The sequence below is a fragment of the Labeo rohita genome, chromosome 6 (genome assembly GCF_022985175.1).
Source record: "Labeo rohita strain BAU-BD-2019 chromosome 6, IGBB_LRoh.1.0, whole genome shotgun sequence".
Lineage (NCBI taxonomy): Eukaryota > Metazoa > Chordata > Actinopteri > Cypriniformes > Cyprinidae > Labeo > Labeo rohita.
The window spans coordinates 6,196,865-6,222,091 of record NC_066874.1 but is presented as its reverse complement, the minus strand read 5'-3'; the positions used below and the strand labels follow the sequence as shown (position 1 = coordinate 6,222,091).

General features: G+C 37.1%; 1 protein-coding gene across 1 annotated transcript; it reads left to right on the top strand.

Annotated features, from left to right (window-relative positions):
- Positions 1 to 479: 479 nt before the first annotated feature.
- On the top strand, positions 480 to 24,428 carry myh9a (myosin, heavy chain 9a, non-muscle). Its single transcript, XM_051112184.1, has 41 exons — positions 480 to 662; positions 4,348 to 4,679; positions 4,940 to 5,096; positions 5,199 to 5,226; positions 5,331 to 5,424; positions 5,998 to 6,018; positions 6,378 to 6,470; positions 6,561 to 6,624; positions 6,751 to 6,849; positions 7,978 to 8,121; positions 8,357 to 8,452; positions 8,576 to 8,847; positions 8,962 to 9,135; positions 9,248 to 9,421; positions 9,761 to 9,875; positions 10,188 to 10,378; positions 11,212 to 11,333; positions 11,486 to 11,555; positions 11,651 to 11,811; positions 12,065 to 12,173; positions 12,263 to 12,394; positions 12,494 to 12,700; positions 12,806 to 12,943; positions 14,338 to 14,461; positions 14,659 to 14,830; positions 15,024 to 15,236; positions 15,354 to 15,498; positions 16,568 to 16,774; positions 16,894 to 16,998; positions 17,167 to 17,319; positions 17,430 to 17,678; positions 17,791 to 18,003; positions 19,436 to 19,648; positions 19,757 to 19,918; positions 20,064 to 20,192; positions 20,319 to 20,407; positions 20,579 to 20,702; positions 20,787 to 20,995; positions 22,700 to 22,808; positions 22,985 to 23,157; positions 23,296 to 24,428. The coding sequence occupies exons 2-41, from the start codon at positions 4,353 to 4,355 to the stop codon at positions 23,402 to 23,404; spliced, it is 5,886 nt and encodes a 1,961-aa protein (XP_050968141.1). The 5' UTR covers positions 480 to 662; positions 4,348 to 4,352; the 3' UTR covers positions 23,405 to 24,428.
- The last annotated feature ends 799 nt before the right edge of the window (positions 24,429 to 25,227 follow it).

Here is a 25,227-nt window from a genome sequence, read left to right as displayed (position 1 = left end):
TTTAACCGAAAACTGAGTGTTTACTATTGTCCTTTTGCATTATCGACACTGTTTTCCTGTTTAATACTGTGAAGCTGCTTTGACACAATCTGTATAGTGAAAATAGCTGTATAAATAAAGGTGGCTTGATTATAATTATATTTTAATGTTTCATGTGTTTGTAATAACTAAAATCTGCTTAATGTTTTTTTTTTTTTTTTTTTTCAAAATTTGCCTTATTTTAGTATAAAACAAAAATTAAATTAAATTAAATTAAATTAAATTAAAGTAAATTAAATTAAATTAAATTTCAATGTTGTATCAGAAGTTTGGACTGTATATGAGACGTAACAGCCTTACCTGAGATCCCTTTTTCTGAAGATATAGCCAATCAATGAAAGCACATCTTTTGATTGACACGTCTAAAGAAGCGCTCAATCATTATAAATAGGCGGGGCATAGTGTTTGTCGACGTTGTATAGCCACGCCTACACAGCTGATTTAAGAGTCAGAGGGAGTTTGCTTAGAGAAGTGAGAGGAAACCAGAGAGCACACCGCCGATGAGCAAACAGGAAAGTGTCACAAACTTCAAAGATATTCGGATAACTTTGTCGCATCAGTGTCAGTCTCCGTGAAAACAGGAGATTTGGATAAAGCAGATCTTCTTAACAAACAACAAACAGGTGAGCTAACATTTAGTATTCAGTTACACTTCAGTTCTCACCTGAGCGCGGAAGGGCGCACCTGTACCTGTTCTACACAATCATCCGGTGCACGCGAGTAAAACTATGCTGCTCGACGAAGTGATACTATTCTGTCGTATTAGGAAAAACGAGTTATTTTTTTGTCTTAGTTTAAGGTGGCTTCATGAAACGTGGTCAAAATTAGAACATCATGACATGTTTATTGTTCTTATCATTTTATTGTGCTGCTACCCAAAGCATTGTAGCCAATAGAATGCACCAAAAACTCCGCTATCTGTAACATCTCAGTTCAGGTGATCCGACTACTCTGTGCAACACGCCCAGTCTGCTTTGAGGCTAGTTTCTTGCAGTAGTCACGACCTGAATTGCACAGCCCTGAGGACATGCATTCAGACTCACGCTCTGAACAAAATGCCTTAACGCTTATGTCACAATGCCAGTTGCATAAATGTCTTTATTTCTTTGTCTTTTGCACTACAACTGTTTCACCTGGCCCTGCTTAAAATGATCACTGTGTGCCATGGTGTCTCCTGTATTGCTGTTGTTGACTTCCTCTCAGAGCTGTTGGCATTTGAACTATAAGCAAGGATTGAACAAAAGCCAAGATCAGTGGGATGAGAGAACGTGCTGATGGAGGGATAAAATAAGGCATGGCACTGCAGGTGACCACTGTGAAGGCAGGACAGTCTCACACTTCTTATAACATGTCCCACGTTAAAAAAATACATTGCAAATAAAGACAGCACTTTTGCTATGTAAATCTAATGTTGAGCTTAATCTGATCATGTTTTAAAACTTAGTTTAAAAAAATGCAATGCTTTTATTTTGCGTCAAATTGCTATAAATGATTGCTATAGATGACAAATATTAAATGTAAATAGGGTACTTCACATTAGATATAAAATGTATATATGATAGAAATATTATATATAAATATTTATTTAGATTCTTGAAATAACTGCAGATTCAGGCTGTTTTCTGCAGTTCTTCTGTTACGGTTTTTAAATTCAGACAGCAAGCTCTAACATGTTGCCTTCAAGGTCTTGCATTAATGCTTCAAGCTAGAGGAAGTGTCAGTGTGGTGAAGCAACTTTTCAATATCTACAAGTTCCAGAAACCGTTTTACTGTTTTGTTCTGTCGCGGGTGGCTGTTTGTTCCTCATTGCTAAACCATGATTGTCCAACTCTTTTGTCACTTGCATGTACTGTAATTCACTCATAGTTAGTTCCTTTTTTTTGTTCTTGTATAATCGGATGACAAACCATTGTGGGGCAACCCAACAGTGGTGCCTGTCATGTGCAAGCGCATGCACTGTCATCTGCATTTAATCACAAAGACTGTATTTGAGCTGTTAATGAACTTGCAGACAGAGATGACACCCTGCTAATCTCCTTATCCCTCTTACACTCACTCCATCTCAACAGTATGCTAAACCTATGCTGTTGTCATCTCTTTTCACTTTTAAGATACCCCTCTGACGCTCTAAGTGGCATCAGTGGTGTCAGTACACATCATTTAGCATCTTTTTTTTTTTTTTTTTTTTTTTGGCCCTCTCTCGCTCTTTCTTTCTAGTTAGAAATTGGCAGACTGAAATGACTGTAGAGGTTGCTGGCAGAAAGTATATTCAATGTTTGAATAAGCAGATAACTTTGACTCCCAGAATCCTCTACTTTCCTTGCCCAGGGACAGGTATATGTAGGACACTGGCATATGACTCACCTTGAGTCATCAAAGTGAAACTGTAAGGCACTTATTCATTTTATTCAGTAACAATATTACAAATGCCAGATGTTGTGAAATGCAACAAACTCTTTTATAACTGGCAATATTAGAGGTGGGGTGCACAGATGTTTTTTTTTTTTTTTTTTTTTTTTTCTTTTATTCATAGAATTGTTACAATGGTAACTGGCTGCAAATCTTGCAGTATTAATAATATACTTGTGAATTAATAATATACAGTACTTTACTAGTATATTTTACTAAATATACACCCAAAATCTGTTCAGATACTCATACCGTATTCAATAATGTGCTATATAGACACCCCAAAACTGCACAAATTGTCCATTTTTAACGGTATTGAGCTGATTTCTAGTAAATGTCTGCGGTTAGAGATGTCTACTGCTAGATCTTTAACAGCATTTTGCTTTTAAATGGATCCTTTTTAACTAAAATTGGTCTATTATTTATATTATGCGTATTAGGATTTAGCCATTTAGATTCTGACAGCAGAGACTGTTTCTTTTCCTTTCCAGAGGACCTTTGCATAATTTATCAAACTCATCTGATGTTTCTTATTTGCCCTCTGAATATTTTTTAAGTGGGCTCTTGTGATACAGTGATTAAACATTTCTGAACATGCACAGCACTGTAAGCCGTTTAGGCCATATTAGGTCACATTTTTGCCCTTTTTGGCAGAAATAAAGGTGTTATCCTTAATTTCAGCGCTCTGGAGCCTTGCACAGGGTGTGGCAGATAATGAAATTGCCTTTGTCCAAACTTGTTTAGGAATTACTCCTTCAGAACAGATGTTCCTCCACTTCAAAGTAATAGGAGCTTGTGTCTTGTGTATGTTTGCATCAGCACACAGTGTTTGGTAGATCCTCTGTAAGAATGCCTTAAGGTGCAATCCAACCGAAAAAATGTGTATTTAAAGTCTGTATTAATGCACATTAGCATTGTTCATTACTGCTGTATGTCACTACTATTTATTTATCTCTTTTAAGTCACATTGATCTTGCCATAAAAATAGCCTTGGATGCAATGCAATACAAACAAATGCACAAAGTAAACATGGCATGACACTGTAAATGTTATAGTTTGAAAATGGTGGGTCTCAGTCAATAATAATTCCATTCTTGCTGCATTATTTTGTGCACAAAATTGTGCATAATTATTTTTGTTTTTTTATTTTAGTTATTCAATTCTGCAGTTTGAAATGTTATGCATTCAAAACATTGAATTCAAAACATTATAGATGTATGAATTATAAAAAAATAATGGTTTTAGATATCTTGGACTTTTTAAATGGTTCTAAGTTGTATCTTAAACTGAGAATAAATGGAAACTTTTGTTGAATCATGATTTGTGCATGATAATGTTTAACATGCATACACACCCAATTATTGTTTGTATTTATCACCTTCCAGGTTAGTCAGACTTAGTCAGCCATAGAAAAAAAAAAAAAAAAAAAAAAAAAGAAACACCTTACCCAGTACTTGAATTTGGTGATATGAATTTTTAATTGGTAGGGTTAAGAAATGAGTGTAGGAATTTATAGAATTCCTATAATTAGGGATAGTTGTAGAAATTTGACTCTCTATGCAAATAAATAGCGAAAGATAAGGAAACGAAAGAGTTGGCACAATATCAGCCAGAGGCCTACAGGTGTGGTTGTCAAGTATTATAGGACAATGTTGACACATACTGGAGTCAGATGCTTGAACGAGTCACTATGTAGATGTCTGTGTATGATTGAGGAACTATTATTATTATTTTTTTTTTTTTTCCCCCCAAGACACTGTCATCATGCTAGTTTTAATTCTTGGATCCTCTTTCTTGAACGTTTGTCATCTTATTTGGTTATCCTGTGAAACTTTAAAATCACAAAATTACTTTTGTAAATCCACAAAACCATAAATGCTTTCACTTTCTCTCACATAGCCAAAATGTCAGACGCAGAGAAGTTCCTCTATGCTGACCGCAATACTATCAACGACCCTTTGGCCCAGGCCGACTGGGCCTCTAAGAAGCTGGTGTGGGTTCCCTCAGAGAAGCTCGGCTTTGAGGCCGGCTCCATCAAAGAGGAGACCGGAGATGAGTGTCTTGTGGAGCTGGTCGACTCTGGCAAGAAGGTCAAGGTGAACAAGGATGACATCCAGAAGATGAACCCACCCAAATTCAGCAAGGTGGAGGATATGGCAGAGCTCACCTGCCTGAATGAAGCCTCTGTTTTGCACAACCTGAGGGAGAGGTACTACTCTGGACTCATCTATGTAAGTTTCTTTGAAATGCGTATGTTTGTGGTGTTCAAGTTTAGAAAATTATGCACATTATTGTGCATGTTCTGGCAGGTTAACAATGGACATGCTGACTATGCAGAAAACTTGTGGAAAATGCACAATTGTTTCATGTTTCATGTAATGTTGGGATATTTGTGATTGCTAATTAAATTGCTAAACAGTAAGTGTTTAGTCAATGGGCCTGAAACAAATGTTTTTCATGATGAATAGCATGTGTAAATCATTGTTTTCAGACCTACTCTGGGCTCTTCTGTGTGGTAATAAACCCATATAAGCATCTGCCTATCTACACGGAAGAGATTGTAGAGATGTATAAAGGGAAAAAGAGACATGAGATGCCCCCTCATATCTATGCCATCACAGACACTGCCTACAGGAGCATGATGCAGGGTGAGAACACCTACGGTGTGTCTGACACCATTATCTGTGCCAAAATGGCACTCCTATTCATGCAATAGTGCACTGTTAATTCATTTGTCTTGATCTTTTTAGATCGTGAGGATCAGTCCATATTGTGCACGTAAGCTTGACTTGGAACTTGTGAAATACTAGTACCAAAATGGAATATAAAAATGACCAGCATTGTGTTATTTCAAAACTTATTCTATATTAACATTTCCACAGGGGTGAATCTGGTGCTGGAAAAACTGAAAACACCAAAAAAGTCATTCAGTACCTTGCATTTGTAGCATCATCCTTCAAAACAAAGAAAGATCAAGTAAGTACAAAAACCCATTTTAAATGTGAAACCAGGCATTCACAAACAAAAGTTAATTTGCGTGGGCAACTGACAGATAAGAGGGGTGCTGATTGTCATGACAGAGCTGTTCATAAATAAATAACCACATCCATTTTTAACATCAGCTATTCTGTCTCCACCCCCCCCATCATAAATATTTTGTTGATATCGGTCTTATCTCTTCCTGTTTTTCATCCTCCATTCTTCCTGTCAAAAGTCTTTCTCAGTTTTTCTTTATGGATTTGAAACTTCTCTTTCTGTCATTCCTTCTCTCTCTCTCTGTCCTCTCTGGACCAGGAAGTCAATATTCAGTGTTTTCACATTCCTGTATCAGGCCTAGACCTGTTCCCTCTGGATCTCCAATGACTTTGTGAATACCATCCTATTTGTTCATAGTTGATAATACACTAAAACCTTTAAAAAAAAAAAAAAAAAAGAAAAAAAACACTACAAGCATCCCATTGAATGTTGAGCTGTAGCATTAAGCATGTTTGAGTCCCCCTTCATTTTTGTGCCTGTGTTTTGACACTTTTTCTCTTTCTCATCCTCCAGAGCAGTGTCTCCCTATCACATGTGAGTTATACACCTCCCTCATTCTTTTTTCTTTTTTTATTTATTTATATTTTTTTTCTAGCCTCAAACCCTGCTTCAGCTAATGCAAATTCTAACATGGGTGTGGAACAAAGTTTAATGCATGGATGGATTTTAGCCTTATAAATGTAGTGGATGTACTCAACTGCAAAAATAGGCATCAGTTTTCAGCCTCAAGCTAAACTTTCAATTGCAAATAGGTGATCTGGGTCTTCTATGTATTAATGGTTTGGGAACTTAGTTTCAGGATGTAGTCTTTGTTTCACTAATCACTAACAGTTCCTGCAGTTGAAACTTTAAATGCCCTCTTAATTCCATCTAATCAATTCTTTGTCTGCCAGGGAGAGTTGGAGAAACAGTTGCTCCAGGCTAACCCAATTCTGGAGGCCTTTGGCAATGCCAAGACTGTGAAAAACGATAATTCTTCTCGATTTGTAAGTGCACACAGACAAAAATCCACTTGATTCCTCTTAAAAGTTCCCACAAAGTGTCAGCATGAATCAATATGAGCTGTTCATTCACAGGGAAAGTTTATCAGGATTAACTTTGATGTCAATGGTTACATCGTTGGAGCCAATATTGAAACATGTATCCTTTATTGACTGAAGTCACTTAGGAAACTGAATTATTAACAAGCTAACAATTTATATTTTATTGTTCCCTTGCATAATGTATTCAGCTTACTCTGTTAAATCCCTAACAAGCATTTTTCAGATCTGTTAGAGAAGTCTCGTGCAATTAGACAGGCCAAAGATGAACGGACCTTCCATGTTTTTTATTACTTGCTGACGGGAGCAGGAGACAAATTACGTGGTGAGAAGAACCATTTCATGTCAAAGTAAAATATTCTATATGATGCATGGAAAGTCATACATGCATATATAGGGCTGCCCCGTAATAGTCGACGAGAAGAGGCTTGGTCGACCAAAGTTTTATTAGTCACTTAGTCTCAGAAAACAAAAAAAAGTCATGCAGTCCATGATGGACAGATCATTAATGGCTGGTCTATGTGGTAGCAACTTCATGCCAGCCACATGCCAGCGAAATCTAATGTTAACCTAGAAAAATGTGTGCTATTCTTGGGAGTGTGGAAGCTGAATAGTAGCAGGCTTACTGCATAACAGATGGAGGTGCCAGTACGCTTACTTGTTCTTAAAATACTGTCATTTTTGGTCATACAGTTAAAAGTAATACATCTTTGAAATTTGTAAAGAGACTTTACGTTTATTTGTATGCAGTGAGAATAATAACAAAACATTGCGCTTTTGTAAAATAATAAAAGCAAACAGGATGCATTTTCTGCCATCTCAGTCTCTGTGAACTTGAGTGCAAAACTTCAAAACTCTGTAAACTTGATTTACAGACATGGAAATATACATCTATAGTGAGCAAAATGTCTACTTTCAAATGAACCAATTCAAATGGAAAACAAATATTATCAGATTATGTAATCCGTGTGAAAAATTCAAGCAAATCCACTGCTGCGGAGATGAGTCAGTATTGCTAACTTCATCTCTTAAGCCTAAAACAAAGCAAGCACTAGTTTATCAACAGATTATTAAAACATTAATGCGGTCTCCTTGCTGTTTTTCCCTGACACATTCATAATTATATCTGCCGTTGTACTGTAACAAGATTTATGTGTGTGCTTGAGCACTTATTAGGCCATGTAGGCAAATAAAGGATAATTTTAATGATTTGTATGGTTTAATAAACATTTGACTAATAGTTGACTAATGCTTAAAATGGATGACTACTAGTCAATCAGAAAAATCTTTAGTCAAGGGCAGCCCTACACACATATGAATGTGAGATTGTGTTTTGTGAATGCACACCAGGTTGCAATACCCTTGAGACTCTAGCAATAATCTCTATGGAAAGTTTTATAGTTTTTTTTTTTTTTTTTTTTTTTTTTTTTTTTTTTTCCCCTCCACTCTGTAGCTGAGCTGTGCCTAGAGGACTACAATAAGTACCGCTTCCTGTCAAATGGAAATGTAACTATCCCTGGACAACAGGATAAAGAATTGTTTGCAGAAACCATAGATGCCTTCAGGATTATGGGCATCCCTGAGGAGGAGCAGACAGGTATGGAGACTCAAACAAGGCACTCATTCATCTGTAGTTCTTCTGCACTTTGTTTAATCGCCTAAAGGTGTGACGTCTTTCATTTCTCATGATGGACTCGTTTGAACTATGCAGTGTAGTTATTGTATTATATTATCTGAATTTGAAGTTTGGGGGTTATCTTTCTGAGGCGTGGTGTGTTTGTTGCTGCTTATGTCTGTGGAAATGTAATATGTGTTCGGTTATCACATCCCAGGTCTTTTGAAGGTGGTATCTGCTGTTCTGCAGCTGGGAAACATGAGATTTAAAAAGGAACGCAATTCGGACCAAGCCTCTATGCCTGATGACACAGGTTTCACTTTCTTCATTAACATGCACTACAAATGTGTCCCTGTTTGGTTTCATTTTTACATGTTATGTCTAATGTGTAGTCTAGTGTGAAATCATTCTAAATGTCCATTTTCTCGTTTATCAGCTGCCCAGAAGGTGAGTCACCTCTTGGGCATGAACGTGACCGATTTCGCACGTGCCATTCTCACGCCACGCATCAAAGTGGGCCGTGATTATGTTCAGAAGGCTCAGAGTCAGGAGCAGGCTGAGTTTGCGGTGGAGGCCTTGGCCAAAGCCACGTATGAGAGACTGTTCCGCTGGTTGGTTATGCGCATCAACAAAGCTTTAGACAAGACCAAGCGTCAGGGAGCATCTTTCATCGGGATTCTGGATATCGCTGGATTTGAGATCTTTGAGGTATGAAAAGGTTGTGGAAAAGAATTCGAATTTTCCATACATTTCAATTTTTTTTGAATGCCTTCATTCTAATAGATACTTTTGGTTTTTAAAATGCAATTTCTCTCTCCGTAGCTGAACTCTTTTGAGCAGCTCTGCATCAACTACACCAACGAGAAGCTTCAGCAGCTGTTCAACCACACCATGTTCGTCCTGGAGCAGGAGGAGTACCAGCGTGAAGGCATCGAATGGAGCTTCATCGACTTTGGCCTTGACCTGCAGCCCTGTATTGAACTAATTGAGAAGCCTGTAGGTTCATTCGTCATTCTTCAAACTTTGTAGTATACATTTCTGGCCTCAAACCGTCCTTCATTCCTTGACCACCTTTTCTGATTCCTTGGTCTTTTTTTCCTTTCCTAAGGCTGGTCCTCCAGGAATCTTGGCTCTTTTGGATGAGGAGTGCTGGTTTCCCAAAGCCACAGACAAATCCTTTGTGGAGAAAGTTGTCCAGGAATTGGGCAACAACCCAAAATTCCAGAAACCCAAGAAGCTCAAAGATGATGCTGACTTCTGTGTCATTCACTACGCTGGCAAAGTAAGCGCCATTATGGGTCTTAAAAACTATTTGAACAAGATCAGTTTCTCATGTTTGTAACGTAATTGCTACTGTGGATGTCTGTAAATTTATCATGAAGTCATACTGGATAAACCGGGTCTGTGGAAATTGCTGAGGTGGGCACATGAACTCATCATAATGTTATGATGCTTGGTATTAAAAATGCATTTTCATTTCGACGTTCACATGCTCTAGAACACTATATATTCCTCACTTCCCTGAATAAAACTAAAAACAAATAGGGCTTAGGAGGAGATACCTTGGATATTGGATGTTCTTTGTAAAAGCTTATGTATTTGTCTGTCTGGTCCTCTACAGGTTGATTACAAGGCAAATGAATGGCTTATGAAAAACATGGACCCTCTGAATGACAATGTGGCAACTTTACTCAACCAGTCATCGGACAAGTTTGTGTCTGAGCTCTGGAAGGATGGTATGAAACTTTGAGAAGATGATTAACTAGTAGATTGATGTAATGCTTGGTAATTTGAGTATGATTTCAGATTTTGCTATTGTCTAACAAATTTTGACGACAATCCACCTGCTACATTGAGCTTTTGTTTGTCAGGCTTTTAGGTCGTCATAGAGAAAAGTGAGTCTGCTTTTGCCAGTGTGTAATATGCAGGTGGTCTGCTACTGTTCATCCTGGACGCTAAAAGACTCTACAGTTAAACATGAAAAGTTGTCTTAAAACTCTTTTGCTGGTTTCCTGTGTAATGTTTTGTTTTTCATTTGTTTTCATTAGTGGACAGAATTGTGGGATTGGACAAAGTGGCCGGAATGTCTGATTCCTTGCATGGAGCCGTCAAGACTCGTAAGGGAATGTTCCGTACAGTAGGACAACTGTACAAAGAACAGCTGACTAATCTGATGACCACGCTCAGAAACACCAACCCCAACTTTGTCCGATGCATCATCCCCAATCATGAAAAGAAGGTATGACGAGAGAAATCTTCATTTGTACAGCCTCATAGCTAGGGCCCTATGATTTCTATGATGCGGAAAACATGGATCGATTTTTGCGAAATTGACGCGTTTCCATTAGGCGTATTTTTTTAATTTCTCAATTTAAATTTGCACATCTTGAAAGGTAAAGGAAATGTGCCTAGTGACAGACATGTATTACTTAATTTAATGGTAGTAGTAGTTCTACTACTACTACTAGGTTCTGTAAGGATTATTTACCAGAAAATTTTATTTATTTATTTACCTGAATTTATTTACCAGAAAGATGTAAATACACAGTAACACAACACTTTAAAAAAAAAATATATATAATATAATATAATATAATAATATAATATAATATAATATAAAATTTTATTTATTTATTTTATTATTATTATTATTATTATTATTATTATTATTATTTTTATTTATTTATTTAATTTTTTTTTTAATAAAATTAACTAATTAGAGATGCTTGTTTGGTCAAACAAACTGAATTTGTGGATAAATAAATAAAATTTAAAATCTTATTTCATAGTCTTAAATTTTACTTTTTGCTAAACTTTTAATAAATTGGTGTTGCATTGTGGAAGTTTCATGATTTCAATTAAATAGACATTCGGCTTTTTGATTAATATTTTAGTTTAACCATTAAAACAGAGTTGAAAAAAGAAATTAAATGGAATAAACTGAATCCAGAAAAGGAAAACGGAATAAAACCGAATTTGGGAAAAAAATAAAAAATGGATTTCATAGTGTCCTGCGTGCTTGTGTACCTTTTGAGGCCTCTAACAATTTAAGTCACTGCTTTTCTCCTCTAGGCCGGCAAATTGGTACACCACCTGGTTCTAGATCAGCTAAAGTGTAATGGAGTTCTAGAAGGAATTCGGATCTGTAGACAAGGGTTCCCCAACCGCATTGTTTTCCAGGAGTTCAGACAAAGGTATTTGGGTTTTCATTTAATGCTAAGTATTTGTACTGCTTGTATACTATGAATAATGCATGTATAGCGTGTATAGAATTGCTTTAGTTTGATTTATTTAGTATCTCTAGACTTCCTTAGTCTCTAATTTATTCTCCATTATATAATTTCAGATATGAGATCCTCACACCAAATGCCATCCCCAAGGGCTTTATGGATGGAAAGCAGGCCTGTGTGCTCATGGTAAGAGTTAATGCACACCTGATGACAATTGATACTTTGTGTTAAAAATGTGCTTACTTGTCTATCACATGCATAATTTTTTCTCTCTTTCTCAGATCAAAGCCCTGGAGCTGGATTCTAACTTGTACCGTATAGGTCAGAGTAAAGTGTTCTTCAGGGCTGGAGTTCTTGCCCACCTGGAAGAGGAGAGAGATATGAAGATCACTGATGTCATTATCACCTTCCAGGCCTGGTGTAGAGGCTATGTCGCTAGGAGGTAGATAAATTTAGATATCTAAATTTGTACAGATCAGTCTCTCCTAGCTGTAGTGTTCTGGAAAACTGCTAAAATTACTTCAGCTGAATTTTTGGGGGGGATGCACCAATATTAAAATTCTGGCTGATACAGATAAGCTTATAACTTTGTAAATGATTTTGAAATGTCTTTGACAACAAATGACTGTAGATGTCTGAGGTGTTACTTGAAGAGGGCTGTTTGACAATGACAAATTGGGGTTTGATTTATGTAGAGCCTTTGCCAAGAGGCAGCAGCAGCTGACAGCCATGAGGGTGATCCAGAGGAACTGTGCGGCCTACTTGAAACTCAGGAATTGGCATTGGTGGAGACTCTTTACCAAGGTACATATCCACATCCATATCCATACACCTGTTTGTTTATTAGCTCAGTAAGAAATCTAAAAGCAATGCCTCTACTTTTCTCTTTTCAGGTGAAGCCTTTGCTGCAGGTGACCAGACAGGAAGAGGAAATGGTCGCTAAAGAAGAAGAGCTGGTTAAGATGAAGGAGAGACAGCAGCAGGCTGAAAACCAGCTGAAAGAGTTTGAGGCCAAACAACAGCAGGTGTATATATATATAGTGGTGAAGTTTTTCCACTACTCCAAGATGATGGTTTATTCTTTCTTGGTGTTCATAAACTTATCAGATGTTTCCCTGTGAAAGTTAAATGCAGAGAAGATAGCACTGCAGGAGCAGCTGCAGGCAGAGACTGAGCTGTGTCAAGAGGCTGAAGAGATGAGGGCACGTCTTGCTGCACGCCAGCAGGAGCTGGAGGAGATCCTGCATGACCTGGAGTCCCGCTTGGAAGAAGAGGAGGAGAGAGTCTCACAGTTTCAAACAGAGAGGAAGAAGATGCAACAGAACATTTCGGTGAGAGAGGAAGTTTGATAAATGAAATTGTTTCAGTGCTTTTAGAGCTTCAGTGTGAGATTTTAATGTTCACTTGTAATTAAAAAAACTAAAATCCTTTTCCAGGATCTGGAGCAGCAACTGGATGAGGAGGAAGCAGCCAGACAGAAGCTGCAGCTGGAGAAAGTCACCATGGATGCCAAGCTGAAAAAGATTGAGGAGGAAATTATGGTTCTTGATGACCAGAACACCAAACTTAACAAGGTCTAACAAACATGTTATGCTTTTCCATTCATCAACAATGAAGTAGTTTCAATTCACTATTTAGTAAGTGGAGGTGGGACTTAAAAGAAGTTTAACCTGCCTCTGATTTCACCATATGATTCTGGCCCAGGACAGTTTGTCTAATGCTACACAAAAGAAAAGTTGTATTAGTATTTAACTACCACTGCAATAACGTTCTCCTAAAAATGTTTAACTATGTGCATTCAGATAAATTACCAGTCTGCAATTAAGATGCAATTGCTGCTCATTTGAGACTTTTCTGAATAAGAACCATTTCTCATTTTCCAACCTGAATATACAGTTGAGGTCAAAAGTTTACGCACACCTTGCGGAGTCTGCAAAATGTTAATTATTTTACCAAAATAAGAGGTATCATACAAAATGCATGTTGTTGTGTGTGTTTTTTTTTTTTTTTTTTTTTTTAATATAGTGATAGTTCTTCATGAGTCCCTTGTTTGTCTTGCCTGCTGTTCTTCAGAATTTCTTAATTCTTTGGACTTTTAGCATTTTTGTGTATTTGAACCATTTCCAACAATAACTGGATGATTTTGGAAATTCGTCTTTTCTGAGAACAACTGAGGAACTTGTATGCAACTATTACAGAAAGTTCAAACACTCACTGATGCTCCAGAAGGAAAATCCATGTATTAAGGGCCAGGAGTGTAAACTTTTGAACAGAATGAATGTGTACATTTTTCTTATTTTGTCTAAATTTTTTTTTTTTTTTTTTTTTTTTTATTTATTACTTTTAATATTACTGCCCTTCAGAAGCTACAGAAGGTACTTGGATGTTTTCCAGAAAACAAAAGTTATGTTTACCCTGATCTTCAAATCCAAACAGTTTTCACCCCCTGGCTCTTAATGCATGTAAAGGGTTCAAATACACACACGTGCTGAAAAAAACAGAATTTGTGAGATCTGAAGGATTTTTCTGAAAAACAGTGGGCAGTTTAACTGTTCAGGACAAACAAGGGACTCGTGAACAACTATCACAAAAAAAAATAAAATAAATAAACCGCTGTGTATCATTCAGGTAACAGCACAGTATTAAGAATGAAGCGTATGTTAATTTTTGAACAGGGTCATTTTTATAAATTCAACTTACTTTCTCTTGTGGACTATATGTAAACATCTTTTATGTGAAATATCTTATTCAGGTCAGTACTAAATAAAATGGCATGCGTTTTGTATGTTCCCTCTTATATTGATAAAATGAACATTTTGCAGATTCTACATGGGGTATGTAAATTTTAACCTCAACTGTATAGACTGACCATCTCTACAACCCATGTCTGGAGAATGTATGAGGTGTCCATTTATCTGCTGCACAAACTATTCAGTGCTTGTTCTGATAGTTGTGTCTGTGCTTGCAGGAGAAAAAGCAGCTGGAGGAGAGAATTTCTGAATTCACCACTAACCTGGCTGAAGAGGAAGAGAAATCCAAGAGTTTGCAGAAACTCAAGAACAAACATGAAGCCATGATTACCGACCTGGAGGGTAAGTGTTTTCAGTACCTTGAAATAATTCTTAAAAGTGCTCTGTCTAAAGTCAGCCCAAAAATGCAGATAACAAAGTCTTTGTATTTGCAGCAACAAAGATGTTGCAGTTTTCTCCTGTCTCCATCTCCGTACATCTTTGCTTCTATTTTCCGATTTGTATGCTTTCTTTGATGCATTAAATGTGCACTCTCTTAGATCGTTTAAGGAAGGAAGAGAAGATGAGGCAAGAGTTGGAGAAGAACAGGCGGAAGTTGGAGGGTGACTCTACAGAGCTGCATGATCAGATTGCAGAGCTGCAGGCTCAGATCGCAGAGCTCCGTGCCCAGCTGGCCAAAAAAGAGGAAGAGCTCCAGGCTGCACTTGCAAGGTAAGTACAACTTTCAGCAACAACAACCTATGAGACGTTACTGGAGGATTAGCATTGAACATCCCATTTAATCTGTCCATTACTTACACTTTTGTCATTTAACAATTTAATTTAGGACCATATTTTCATTTCTAGCTACACTTTTGTATAAATTTATTTATTTTTATTTATTTATTTTTTTTCCCCGCTGTAGGATTGAGGAGGAAGCTGCACTTAAGAACGCTGCCCAGAAGAACATTCGTGAGTTGGAGGCCCAGCTCTCAGAGCTGCAGGAAGATCTGGAGCTCGAAAAAGCTGCTCGTGCTAAAGCAGAAAAACAACGCAGGGACCTGGGAGAAGAATTAGAAGCTCTGAAGACAGAACTTGAGGACACACTGGACTCTACTGCTGCTCAGCAGGAACTCAGGTCAGCCATGAGGAAAACTGGGCTAGTGAAGACCTGATTTCAGAGCTTTTGCTTTATTAAATAATCTGTTATTGGCTGGTAATTACGGTTGAATTATCTTTCTCTTCCTATCTGAAGGGCAAAGAGAGAGACTGAAGTGACTCAGCTGAAGAAGACTTTGGAAGATGAGGCTCGTTCACATGAACAGATGCTAGCTGAAGTGCGACAGAAGCACAACCAGGCCTTTGAGGAGCTTAATGAACAGCTTGAGCAGTCCAAAAGGGTGAGACCATGTGCCTCTCCTAAACCATCAAGGCTGTTAATGATGCTAGTTTGAAAATTAGGAATAGAACCCATTAACTGTCACCATCCCGCTGACGGGACGCCTAAGTTTATATACGTATATTAGAATTAAATCCTGATCTAATCATGACAGACTATATGTCGTTGGAAAGGTCTAAGACTTTGTAAATAGATATTTTACCACTGTTTGTTGTAAATGATGTAGGAACAGTAATAGATTAATTTGACGAGTGCACCTCAAAACATGTACATCATAACAGGAATTCTGACCTGTCACACATTCTTTTTCCATTTGCTTTTTATCCATCACATGTTTTAGTAATCATCATAAATTATATATCATTTGAAAGCTTACAACTTCAAAAGTCATCCTGTGTAAACCATTTTGAAATTGGACAGTGCAATACCATGGAAATGGTACCTTTAAATTCTTTTAGCAGGCTCCTCCCCCTTAGTGCGGGTGTCATATTACAAAATGTATTTCGGTCTTTTAGAATCAACTTTTTATGATCTTGACAAGTACATATTGCTGGAAAGGTCTGCGTCTCAATATTCCATATTTGGTGGTTTTTGATAGAAGTGATATTGAGAGAGAAATGTATACATTTGTCACAGAAAAATGCATTCATTTCAGTTGAGTTAGATGGCAAATTAGCATAGGAACTTCAGGGGTTTTTTTTGTGTGTGGTAACTTCAAATGTGCAGCACAACTTATTTAGACATGGCTTTAGTTGTATAGTAATTCTGGATTAAAACCTATGTTGTAAAACATTTATCTTATATAATATAAAATAAAAATAGCACAGTGCATTTTCTTTACAGTAAATTTTAAACTTCTATACTTATTTATGCATTTATTTATTTTTCCTTAAATCCTTTGGGGAAACACACACACACACACACACACACACAAACACAAAGAAGTGTACTTTTTTTTTTTTTTTTTTTTTTTTTTTTTTTGTTTGTTTGTTTTTTTTTGTTTTTTTTTCATCCACAAATGCAAACTGTGCAGAAAGTTGTTCACTAACTCTCACTGTTGGGTCCCTCAGAATAAAGCATCTGTGGAAAAAGCTAAACAGGCTCTGGAGAGTGAACGCAATGAACTTCAGATCGAACTTAAGTCACTGACACAAGGTAAAAATGAGTCTGAGCACCGCAGGAAGAAAGCAGAATCTCAGCTCCAGGAGCTACAGGTCAAACATGGAGAGAGTGAGAGACAGAAACAGGAACTGGCCGATAAAGTGTCGAAGATGCAGGTATTGAAACTATAAAAGTATCTTGTAGAGATTTGTACACTTTGATACACTTGGATAATTGCAAAAATGTAGCAAATTTGTGCCTACTTCAAAATCTTATTTTATGTATCAATGTTTAGGTGGAGCTTGAAGCTCTTCAAGGCACCCTGAGCAAGGTGGAGAGCAAATCCATCAAAGCTGCAAAAGATTGTTCTTCTGTTGAATCTCAACTTAAAGACACACAGGTACAACTGAACTATTGTGCACAATTCACACACATCTTCATCACTGAAGGTTGTGACTACTGATGGTCACAAGTAGGGTTCCTAGTCCTGTTTGCCTTAGCATTAATGGTGGACTTTCAGAAATCTGATTGCAAATGGAGTTAGTTCATATATTTTCTCTGTGGTTAGGCGTTACTGGAGGAGGAGACCAGACAGAAGCTTGCTCTCTCCACTCGTATTCGGCAACTTGAGGATGAACAGAACAACCTGAAAGAGGCACTGGAGGAGGAAGAGGAAAGCAAGAAAAATGTTGAAAAGCAGCTGCACACAGCTCAAGCTCAGGTGCGTGTGCCATTGAGTCTGTGGACACAGTTTTATAGATTATAAAGGTGGTCTAGGAACAGTTTGTGTTTGAGAGTACTGTTCTTAATTTTTTTGCTTTTGTTTCTCAGTTGGCAGATATGAAGAAAAAGGTTGAGCAAGAGGCCCAGAATCTGGAAAGCATGGAAGATGGGAAAAAGAAATTGCAGAGGGAGGTGGAAAGCATCACGCAGCAGTTGGAGGAGAGGAATGCCGGCTACGATAAACTGGAGAAGACCAAGACACGTCTGCAGCGGGAGCTAGATGATGTCCTGGTAGACCAAGCTCATCTGCGCCAGACTGTTCAAGAGCTGGAACGCAAACAGAAGAAGTTTGACCAGGTAAAGAAGGGTGTTTGCTACTTCTATGTTTTTTGAAGTTTAAGAACTGTCACATTTAATCACCTTTACAGTTTTGCCGTCTTTAAGTAATAAAATGCTTTAATTTGTGCAGATGCTGGCAGAGGAGAAGAACGTCTCTCAGAAGTATGCTGAGGAGAGGGATCGTGCTGAGGCAGAGGCCCGTGAGAAAGAGACCAGAACCCTGACTCTGACTCGAGAGTTGGAGGCCATTACTGACTTGAAGGAAGAACTGGAGCGGGTCAACAAGCAGCTCAAGACTGAGATGGAGGACCTGATGTCATCCAAGGATGACGCTGGCAAGAGTGTATGTTAAACTCAAGCATTACATGTCTAACATGCATTTTAAAAGGAACCCCAGCTATTAAGACATGGCTTAATATAACGCAAATTATGTTTCCTAGTGAAATATGACCCTGGACCACAAAACCAGTGTTAAGTTGCACAGGTATATTTGTAGCAATAGCCAACAATACACTGTGTGGGTCAAAAATGATCTTTTGATGATTTTTTGAAATTGAAATATTTTTTTTTTTTTCCCCTTTAATGCCAAAAATCATTAGGATATCAAGTAAAGAGCCAAGAAGATATTTTGTAAAATTATTATTATTATTATTATTATTATTATTATTATTATTATTATTATTATTATTATTATTTTGTACATATTTTGGACTATGGGGGCGCCATAATTTTGCTATGTTTTGCTATAAATGGTTGCTACCTGTTTGTTTTGTTTTTTTTGTTTTTTTTTAACGTGTTGCCATTTATACACAACTTGGAAAATAAAGTACTGATATGATGCCACATTAGTAGACCACAGCTACTGAAAGCATTTACAAACGGCAGAGACAAGAAACACTAGATTAAATCCTGGCAGGATGTAAACATGCTGGCGCTTGTAATGATGCCGTGGCCACTAAAGGAGTTTCTCAGCATGGATTTCACTTCATATCAGGGCTGAAGTGGAGAGAGACAAGACCTCTTTAAGTCTTTAAGTTTTATTGATCCACAGGCATCTTCCTGTTCTTTTCTCCTTTTCTTATCGCTAGGAAAGCTTGCCCTTCAACAAAAAATTGCAACCAATAGCTGCGCATTGTGGCATTGTATCAGTATATTATTTTCAGAGTTATGTTGGGGTAAAAATGGCAACAGGTAGCACCAGGTAGCTCACAGAGGGCACCCAATTGACATAATCAAATTATTTTCATTTATTTATTTATTTATTATTATTTTTTTAATAACGTAACTCTTTCTTGGGTTTTTTACTACACATTTCAAGAAACATTTTCGTTATATTAAGCCATACAGGTTTTAATACCTGGGGTTCCCTTTAAGACCACAGCTTTGTTTCAAAACCCAATAAGCTGCCAACCTAGACAGCCATTATCTTAACTGTATTGGAACAGAGCTAATATTGTCTACATTCCATTACTAAAACATCTGTTAATCTGTTAATAAGTCTAAAGATGTAATTCATTAAAGATTTTGTAAGTGAATATGAATTATGAAGTCATCTGCCCTGCATTAATAGAAAGTGTACAATCCCTGAAGGTCTTGTTCATTGTGTAATTGCCATGTTGTAAGATTAATTACAAACAATTAATTAAAAATGTGGCTGGCGGGCAAATATGACTTTATGCGGTGTGCTTGAGCAGCAGTTTGATAAAAATGTTGGTCATGATTTATTCTCAACCCTTATCTTAGTTGTGCGCAATCTTTCGTTCTTTTCTTTTAAGGTGCATGAGCTTGAGCGGGCCAAGCGAGGAATGGAACAGCAGTTAGCGGAAATGAAGACTCAGCTGGAAGAGCTGGAGGATGAGTTGCAGCTCACAGAGGATGCCAAGCTGCGCCTGGAGGTCAACCTGCAGGCCATGAAGGCTCAGTTCGAGAGAGACCTGCAGAGCAGAGATGAGCAGGGTGAAGAGAAACGCAAGCAGCTAGTCAAACAGGTATGCGCTTACCTGCCTGACTATGAATATTAATTCATGAGATGTTGATGCATGTTGGAAAAGTGAAAGATAATGTATAACTACTGATGTTATGCTTGAATGTGTCAGGTGCGTGAGATGGAGATGGAGCTTGAGGACGAGAGGAAGCAGCGGGCTCAGGCCGTATCTGTGCGCAAGAAGCTTGAGCTGGATCTGTCGGAGTTGGCTGCTCAGATCGACAATGCCAACAAGGCTCGAGATGAGGCTCTCAGACAGCTCAAGAAACTACAGGTATAGACGTTGTACATTAGCAAGGGCGTCGCTTTTGGATTAAAGTGGTGGGGATGCATTTTTGGTTTCAATAACCAGTGTTGCATGTGAAATAAAAGTACAGTTAGAGGCTGGTATCCATGTCATTTCCTCTCTTGCTTTGCAGGCCCAGGTGAAAGATCAGATGAGAGAGTTTGAGGATCTGCGTCTGTCCAGAGATGAGGCTCTTAACCAGGCCAAAGAAAACGAGCGCAAGATCAAGAGCATGGAGGCTGAGATCATGCAGCTGCATGAGGTTTGTCTTGTTTGTTCAGGACTGTGCTGAAACTAAGGTCAATTTGATTTTGTTAGTTTAGAAGGATAGGATTCTTTATAAAAAAAATACTAATGTGGAAAACATTTCCTGTTTTTGTCTTTGTAGGATCTGGCTGCTGCTGACAGAGCAAAGAGACAAATCCAACAAGAGAGAGATGAGCTGCAGGATGAGATCAATAGCCAGAATGCCAAGAAGTGAGCTATCTGTTGTTATTGTAATATATTCTCTGGTGTATCCTGCACTGGTCCTACAAAATCGAAGTGTTTTGGGTTTCTTACTGTGTTGAGTGGTTTAAATAGTGTTTTTTTTTTTTTTTTTTTTTTTTTTTTTTTTTTTTTTTTTTTTTTTTCTCTCTCCTCCATCAGCTCGCTGAGCAGTGATGAGAGGAGGAGACTGGAGGCACGTATTGCTCAGCTTGAGGAGGAACTTGAGGAAGAACATCTCAGTGTGGAACTGGTCAATGATCGACTGAAAAAAGCAACACTGCAGGTAGAGTATTGAGAGCTTCATGAGATTATAGCTGAGATTGGGAACACTTCATGATTGTGTGGCTTTATTTTGGTTCAATATCAGGCTGAGCAGGTTACAGTGGAGTTGACTGCAGAGCGTGGCAATAGCCAGCGTCTGGAAGGTTTGCGCTCTCAGCTGGACCGCCAGAACAAGGATCTAAAGCAGAAGCTTCAGGATTTAGAAGCAGCTGTGAAGAGCAAATACAAGTCCACCATTGCTGCCCTGGAGGCCAAGATCCCACAGCTCGAAGAGCAGTTGGATATTGAGATGAAGTGAGTGATCGTAGAGATGGTTTATTGTTATTGCCAGCACCTTTCTAATTACTGCTGGGTGATATACTGGGAGACACGATTAACTGGAAATTTGTCAACCAGTAGAGATTTTGGACTGTCGTCTCTATCATGGTTATGTGGTCATGTGATGCTGCAGTGCTCCGTATATATATATATATATATATATATATATATATATATATATATATATATATATATATATATATATATATATATATATATATATAAAGGTTTATATATATATATATATATATATATATATATATATATATATATATATATATATATATATATATATATATATATATATATATATATATAATATATATACATATACCTTTATATATATAATAATAATAATTAATAATAAAGTTATTCATATGATATGATTTTGCTCATACCGCCCACCCTTCTTTCAAACACACACAAGTACTGGCAGAATATACGGATATCATTATGGACTTGCACAGCATAATTACACCTCAAATCCCACATTAACCTTTCAGTTGTCAGCTTGTGTTGTAAGGGCTTTATTATTAGTATGTTAACATGATGCAGCTTTCCTCAGTGACTGTCAGTGATTAAGGGTTCAAGTGAAACGCTGAAACCCTATTATAATTATTAGAATGGCCAAGGATGAGCAATCTCCAGGTAAAACTGATTGGACAGACCAGACTGCAAGTTGTAAAGCAGGGGTGCCCAACCCTGTTCCTGGAGAATCTACCTTCCTGCAGAGTTTAGGTGCAACCCTGATCAAACACACCTGTCTGTAATTATTAAGTGCTCCTTCGGATCTTAATTAGTTGGTTCAGATGTCTTTGATCAGGGTTGAACCTGAACTCTGCAGGAAGGTAGATCTCCAGGAACAGGGTTGAGCACCCCTGTTGTAGAGACTTGAAACTTAGTACTCGCACCATCTACAACGTCACCAGGGTTCACCCCAATCAGCCTGACAGGGGTCTACAGCAATTAAAAGTACTAAATCGCTCATAACTCCAAACCCGTTTGTTGTTTTATTATTATTATTATTATTATTATTATTATATATATTTTTTTTTTTTTTTTTTTTTTTTTTTTTTACCTACTTTTGTGAACTAGTCCTAGGTTTTTCACTTGATTAGTAATCAAACCATTGCAGGAAAATTCTCTTGAGAGTGAATATCAATAATTATCAAAATTAAATTGAACTTTCGACTCTCCGTCGCATTTTTCAAGGGTGTTAACGATTGTCTGTTGCATGGTTATTCACATATACACACAATATTTGTATCATACAATAGACCTCTTCATTCTGAATAACTTTCCTTCTAGAACCACTGCTGTAAATCAAACCATTTGTTAAATGATTGAGAAAATGTTAAAAACTTACATTTGTAAACTAGGCCTAGGTTTTTTGCTCAGTCTGGAAAAAACACTACAGTACAATTCTCTAGATTCTTTAGGTCAATAATTATTAAAAAAAAGAAAAAAAAAAAGATGAATTATTTTTATAGTAAATTACCTAGATTTGCTTTTTTTTTTTTTTTTTTTTTTTTTTAAATCATTGATTTAGCTGGTTGCAGGCTTGTTAAATAGTATGTAATGTCTTTTTTCATGTGTTTAAATGCTTTAAAGCACTTAAACCCTGGTAATTGCTGCTATATTTTAATTGTCTCTCTAAACCAAACTTCATTTACTTGTCAGGGAGAGGCAGCAGTCCACTAAACAGGTGCGGCGTATGGAGAAGAAACTCAAAGAGATCCTATTGCAGGTTGACGACGAGAGACGTAATGCTGAGCAATACAAAAATGAGGTAGGTTGTGTGAATAACTTATAATACAGTAAGCCTGTTCAAACAATTGCGATTTTTAGAGAATATATGTTCTTGATCTATGGTGATTTGATCCACTTGTACCTGTACAGCTAATTAAAACTGTTATAACGCTGTATTTTGAATGCCGTTCATAACGAAATCTTTCTCTTTGTCAGACTGAGAAGCTGAACACTCGTATGAAGCAGTTGAAGAGGCAGCTAGAGGAGACCGAGGAGGAAGCGGCTCGTGCTAACGCCTCCCGCAGGAAGCTGCAGAGAGAGCTGGAAGATGCCACAGAATCTGCTACTCTTATGAACCGAGAAGTCAGCACCCTAAAGACCAAGCTCAGGTGTGTACTCTGCTGCTTTGTGATAATCATGGTAGCCACAAATGTTGTTTTTAAAATGAGGACTTGCTGACAAATCAGTCTGAAACATTTCTGTAAATTTGTATGCCACATTTTTAATGTTATGTTTGTCTTCTCCAGGCGTGGAGACTTTACTGTCAACGTACGTCGTACAACTGGACGCTCGGGTGTGGATAGTGATGAGGAGAATGATCTGAAAAGTGAGGGGTCAGAGCCAACTCCTGAGTAAATTTCATCATATCAGTGCTGATCCTATGGATGTCACAGATGAGGATCTGTGAGGATTTGCCACCAAGTTTGTCTTGTTCAAATGAAATTTGTATGCTTTGAGGGCAACTGTATCCTTAATGGGGTTTTCGCTACAATTTTGCAATGTTTTAAAGCAGATTTTGAGCCAAAAATTATTCAAGCCATAAGAGTAACTTTGCGTCCAAGATATACAAAAAATAAAAGATGGTTTAGGAGGAAGAAGAATCTTTTGTCTTGCCACTCATCAGACTTTCATTTTTCCAGTGACTTTGAGTAATCTGTCTTACCCTGTTGATAACTGCCTTACAATGCATTTGAATAAATATTGGCTATTTATATTTTACATGGGAGACAAAGTATTTATCCATTTTCAAAGTAAATTAAATGTTGGGAAATTTTTATAATGGATAATGGGAAGAAATTTCCTTATGCAATAAGTAATCCAGCAGCCAAAGAGATTATTCTTACAGTTATTTGTTTCAAGAGCACTTCAGCACCAATTAAGCCTTTTTTCCTAAGTTTCACTGGCACTTTTACACCTCTTCCACTCATGTTTTAAAATTAAGACTGTTTGCCTTAATTACATAATATATTGTTAATGTTTTTGAGAGTTCTTACTCAGGATTTGTACACCATTTATTACTGCAAACTAAGTTCTTTTTTTATTTTATTTTATTTTTTTTTTTTTTGAAGCTCACACTTAAGGTGGTGGGTTGTGTAAAAGTTTTAATTTGTACCCAACTGTTTATTTTTGGTATTTGCAATGTATTTGCTAACATGACTCATCTGTCATACGGTATTTGTCTACATTATATTCCCTTTTTTTTTTTTTTTTTTTTTTTTTTTTGTTTGTTTCTATCTAACAATCATGATAGGCCTATAAATTGTTAAACCTCCAGTGCAATGGTAGTGGACTGACTATTTAGAAAAGATTTTCCTCTCACTTTTAATGTCACATACTGTTCCATTGCATCTGATTAAAGCTTTTTCTTTTGTACCCTCAATTACAGGGCTCTATGCTTGCTTATTTAAAAAAAAAAAAAAGTTTATTAAAAAATGTATTATATATACGTATACATATACACACGCACACTAATTTTATATTATATAACTTTTTAAAAATTGAAAAAATATTTTTATATATGTGTTAGACATACATGCTTACATAGTTACGCTCATAAATTAACATACCCCTTGCAGAACATGCTAAGCAATAATTTTACTCTCCTGAATAAACTATTTCAAATAACAGCTGTTTATATATACTCCACAAGACAAAATAACTGAATTTACATAATTGACCCTGTTCAAATGTTTACATACCCTTGAGTCTTAATACTGTGTCATTTTCTGGATGGTCTATGACTGTTTTTAACTTTTGTGATAGTTGTTCATGGGTCCCTTGTTTGTCCTTAGCAGTTCATCTGCCTGCTGTTCTTCTGAAATATCCTCCAGCTCCTGCACATTTTTTGTTTTTTCAAACTGAGAAATTGAGAGCAATTGAGAAACCCAGAAACTACTATTTAAAAAGGTGAAAACATTTACTGGTGCTTAAGAAGGCAAACACAATGCATAAAGAGTTCCACCCCAAAATTAAAATTTTGTCATTAATTGCTTACCCCAGTGTCGTTCCAAACCCGTAAAAGCTTCTTTCGTCTTCGAACACATTTTAAGATATTTTGGATGAAAACAGGAACTTAATAATCAACCTGGCCTAGTGTTAAGGTTGGTAGCGCATCCTGACGGCGGGTATTGAGCTGATCAGCATGCGCTACCCCTTTGTTGGAACAGCTTTATTAAGGT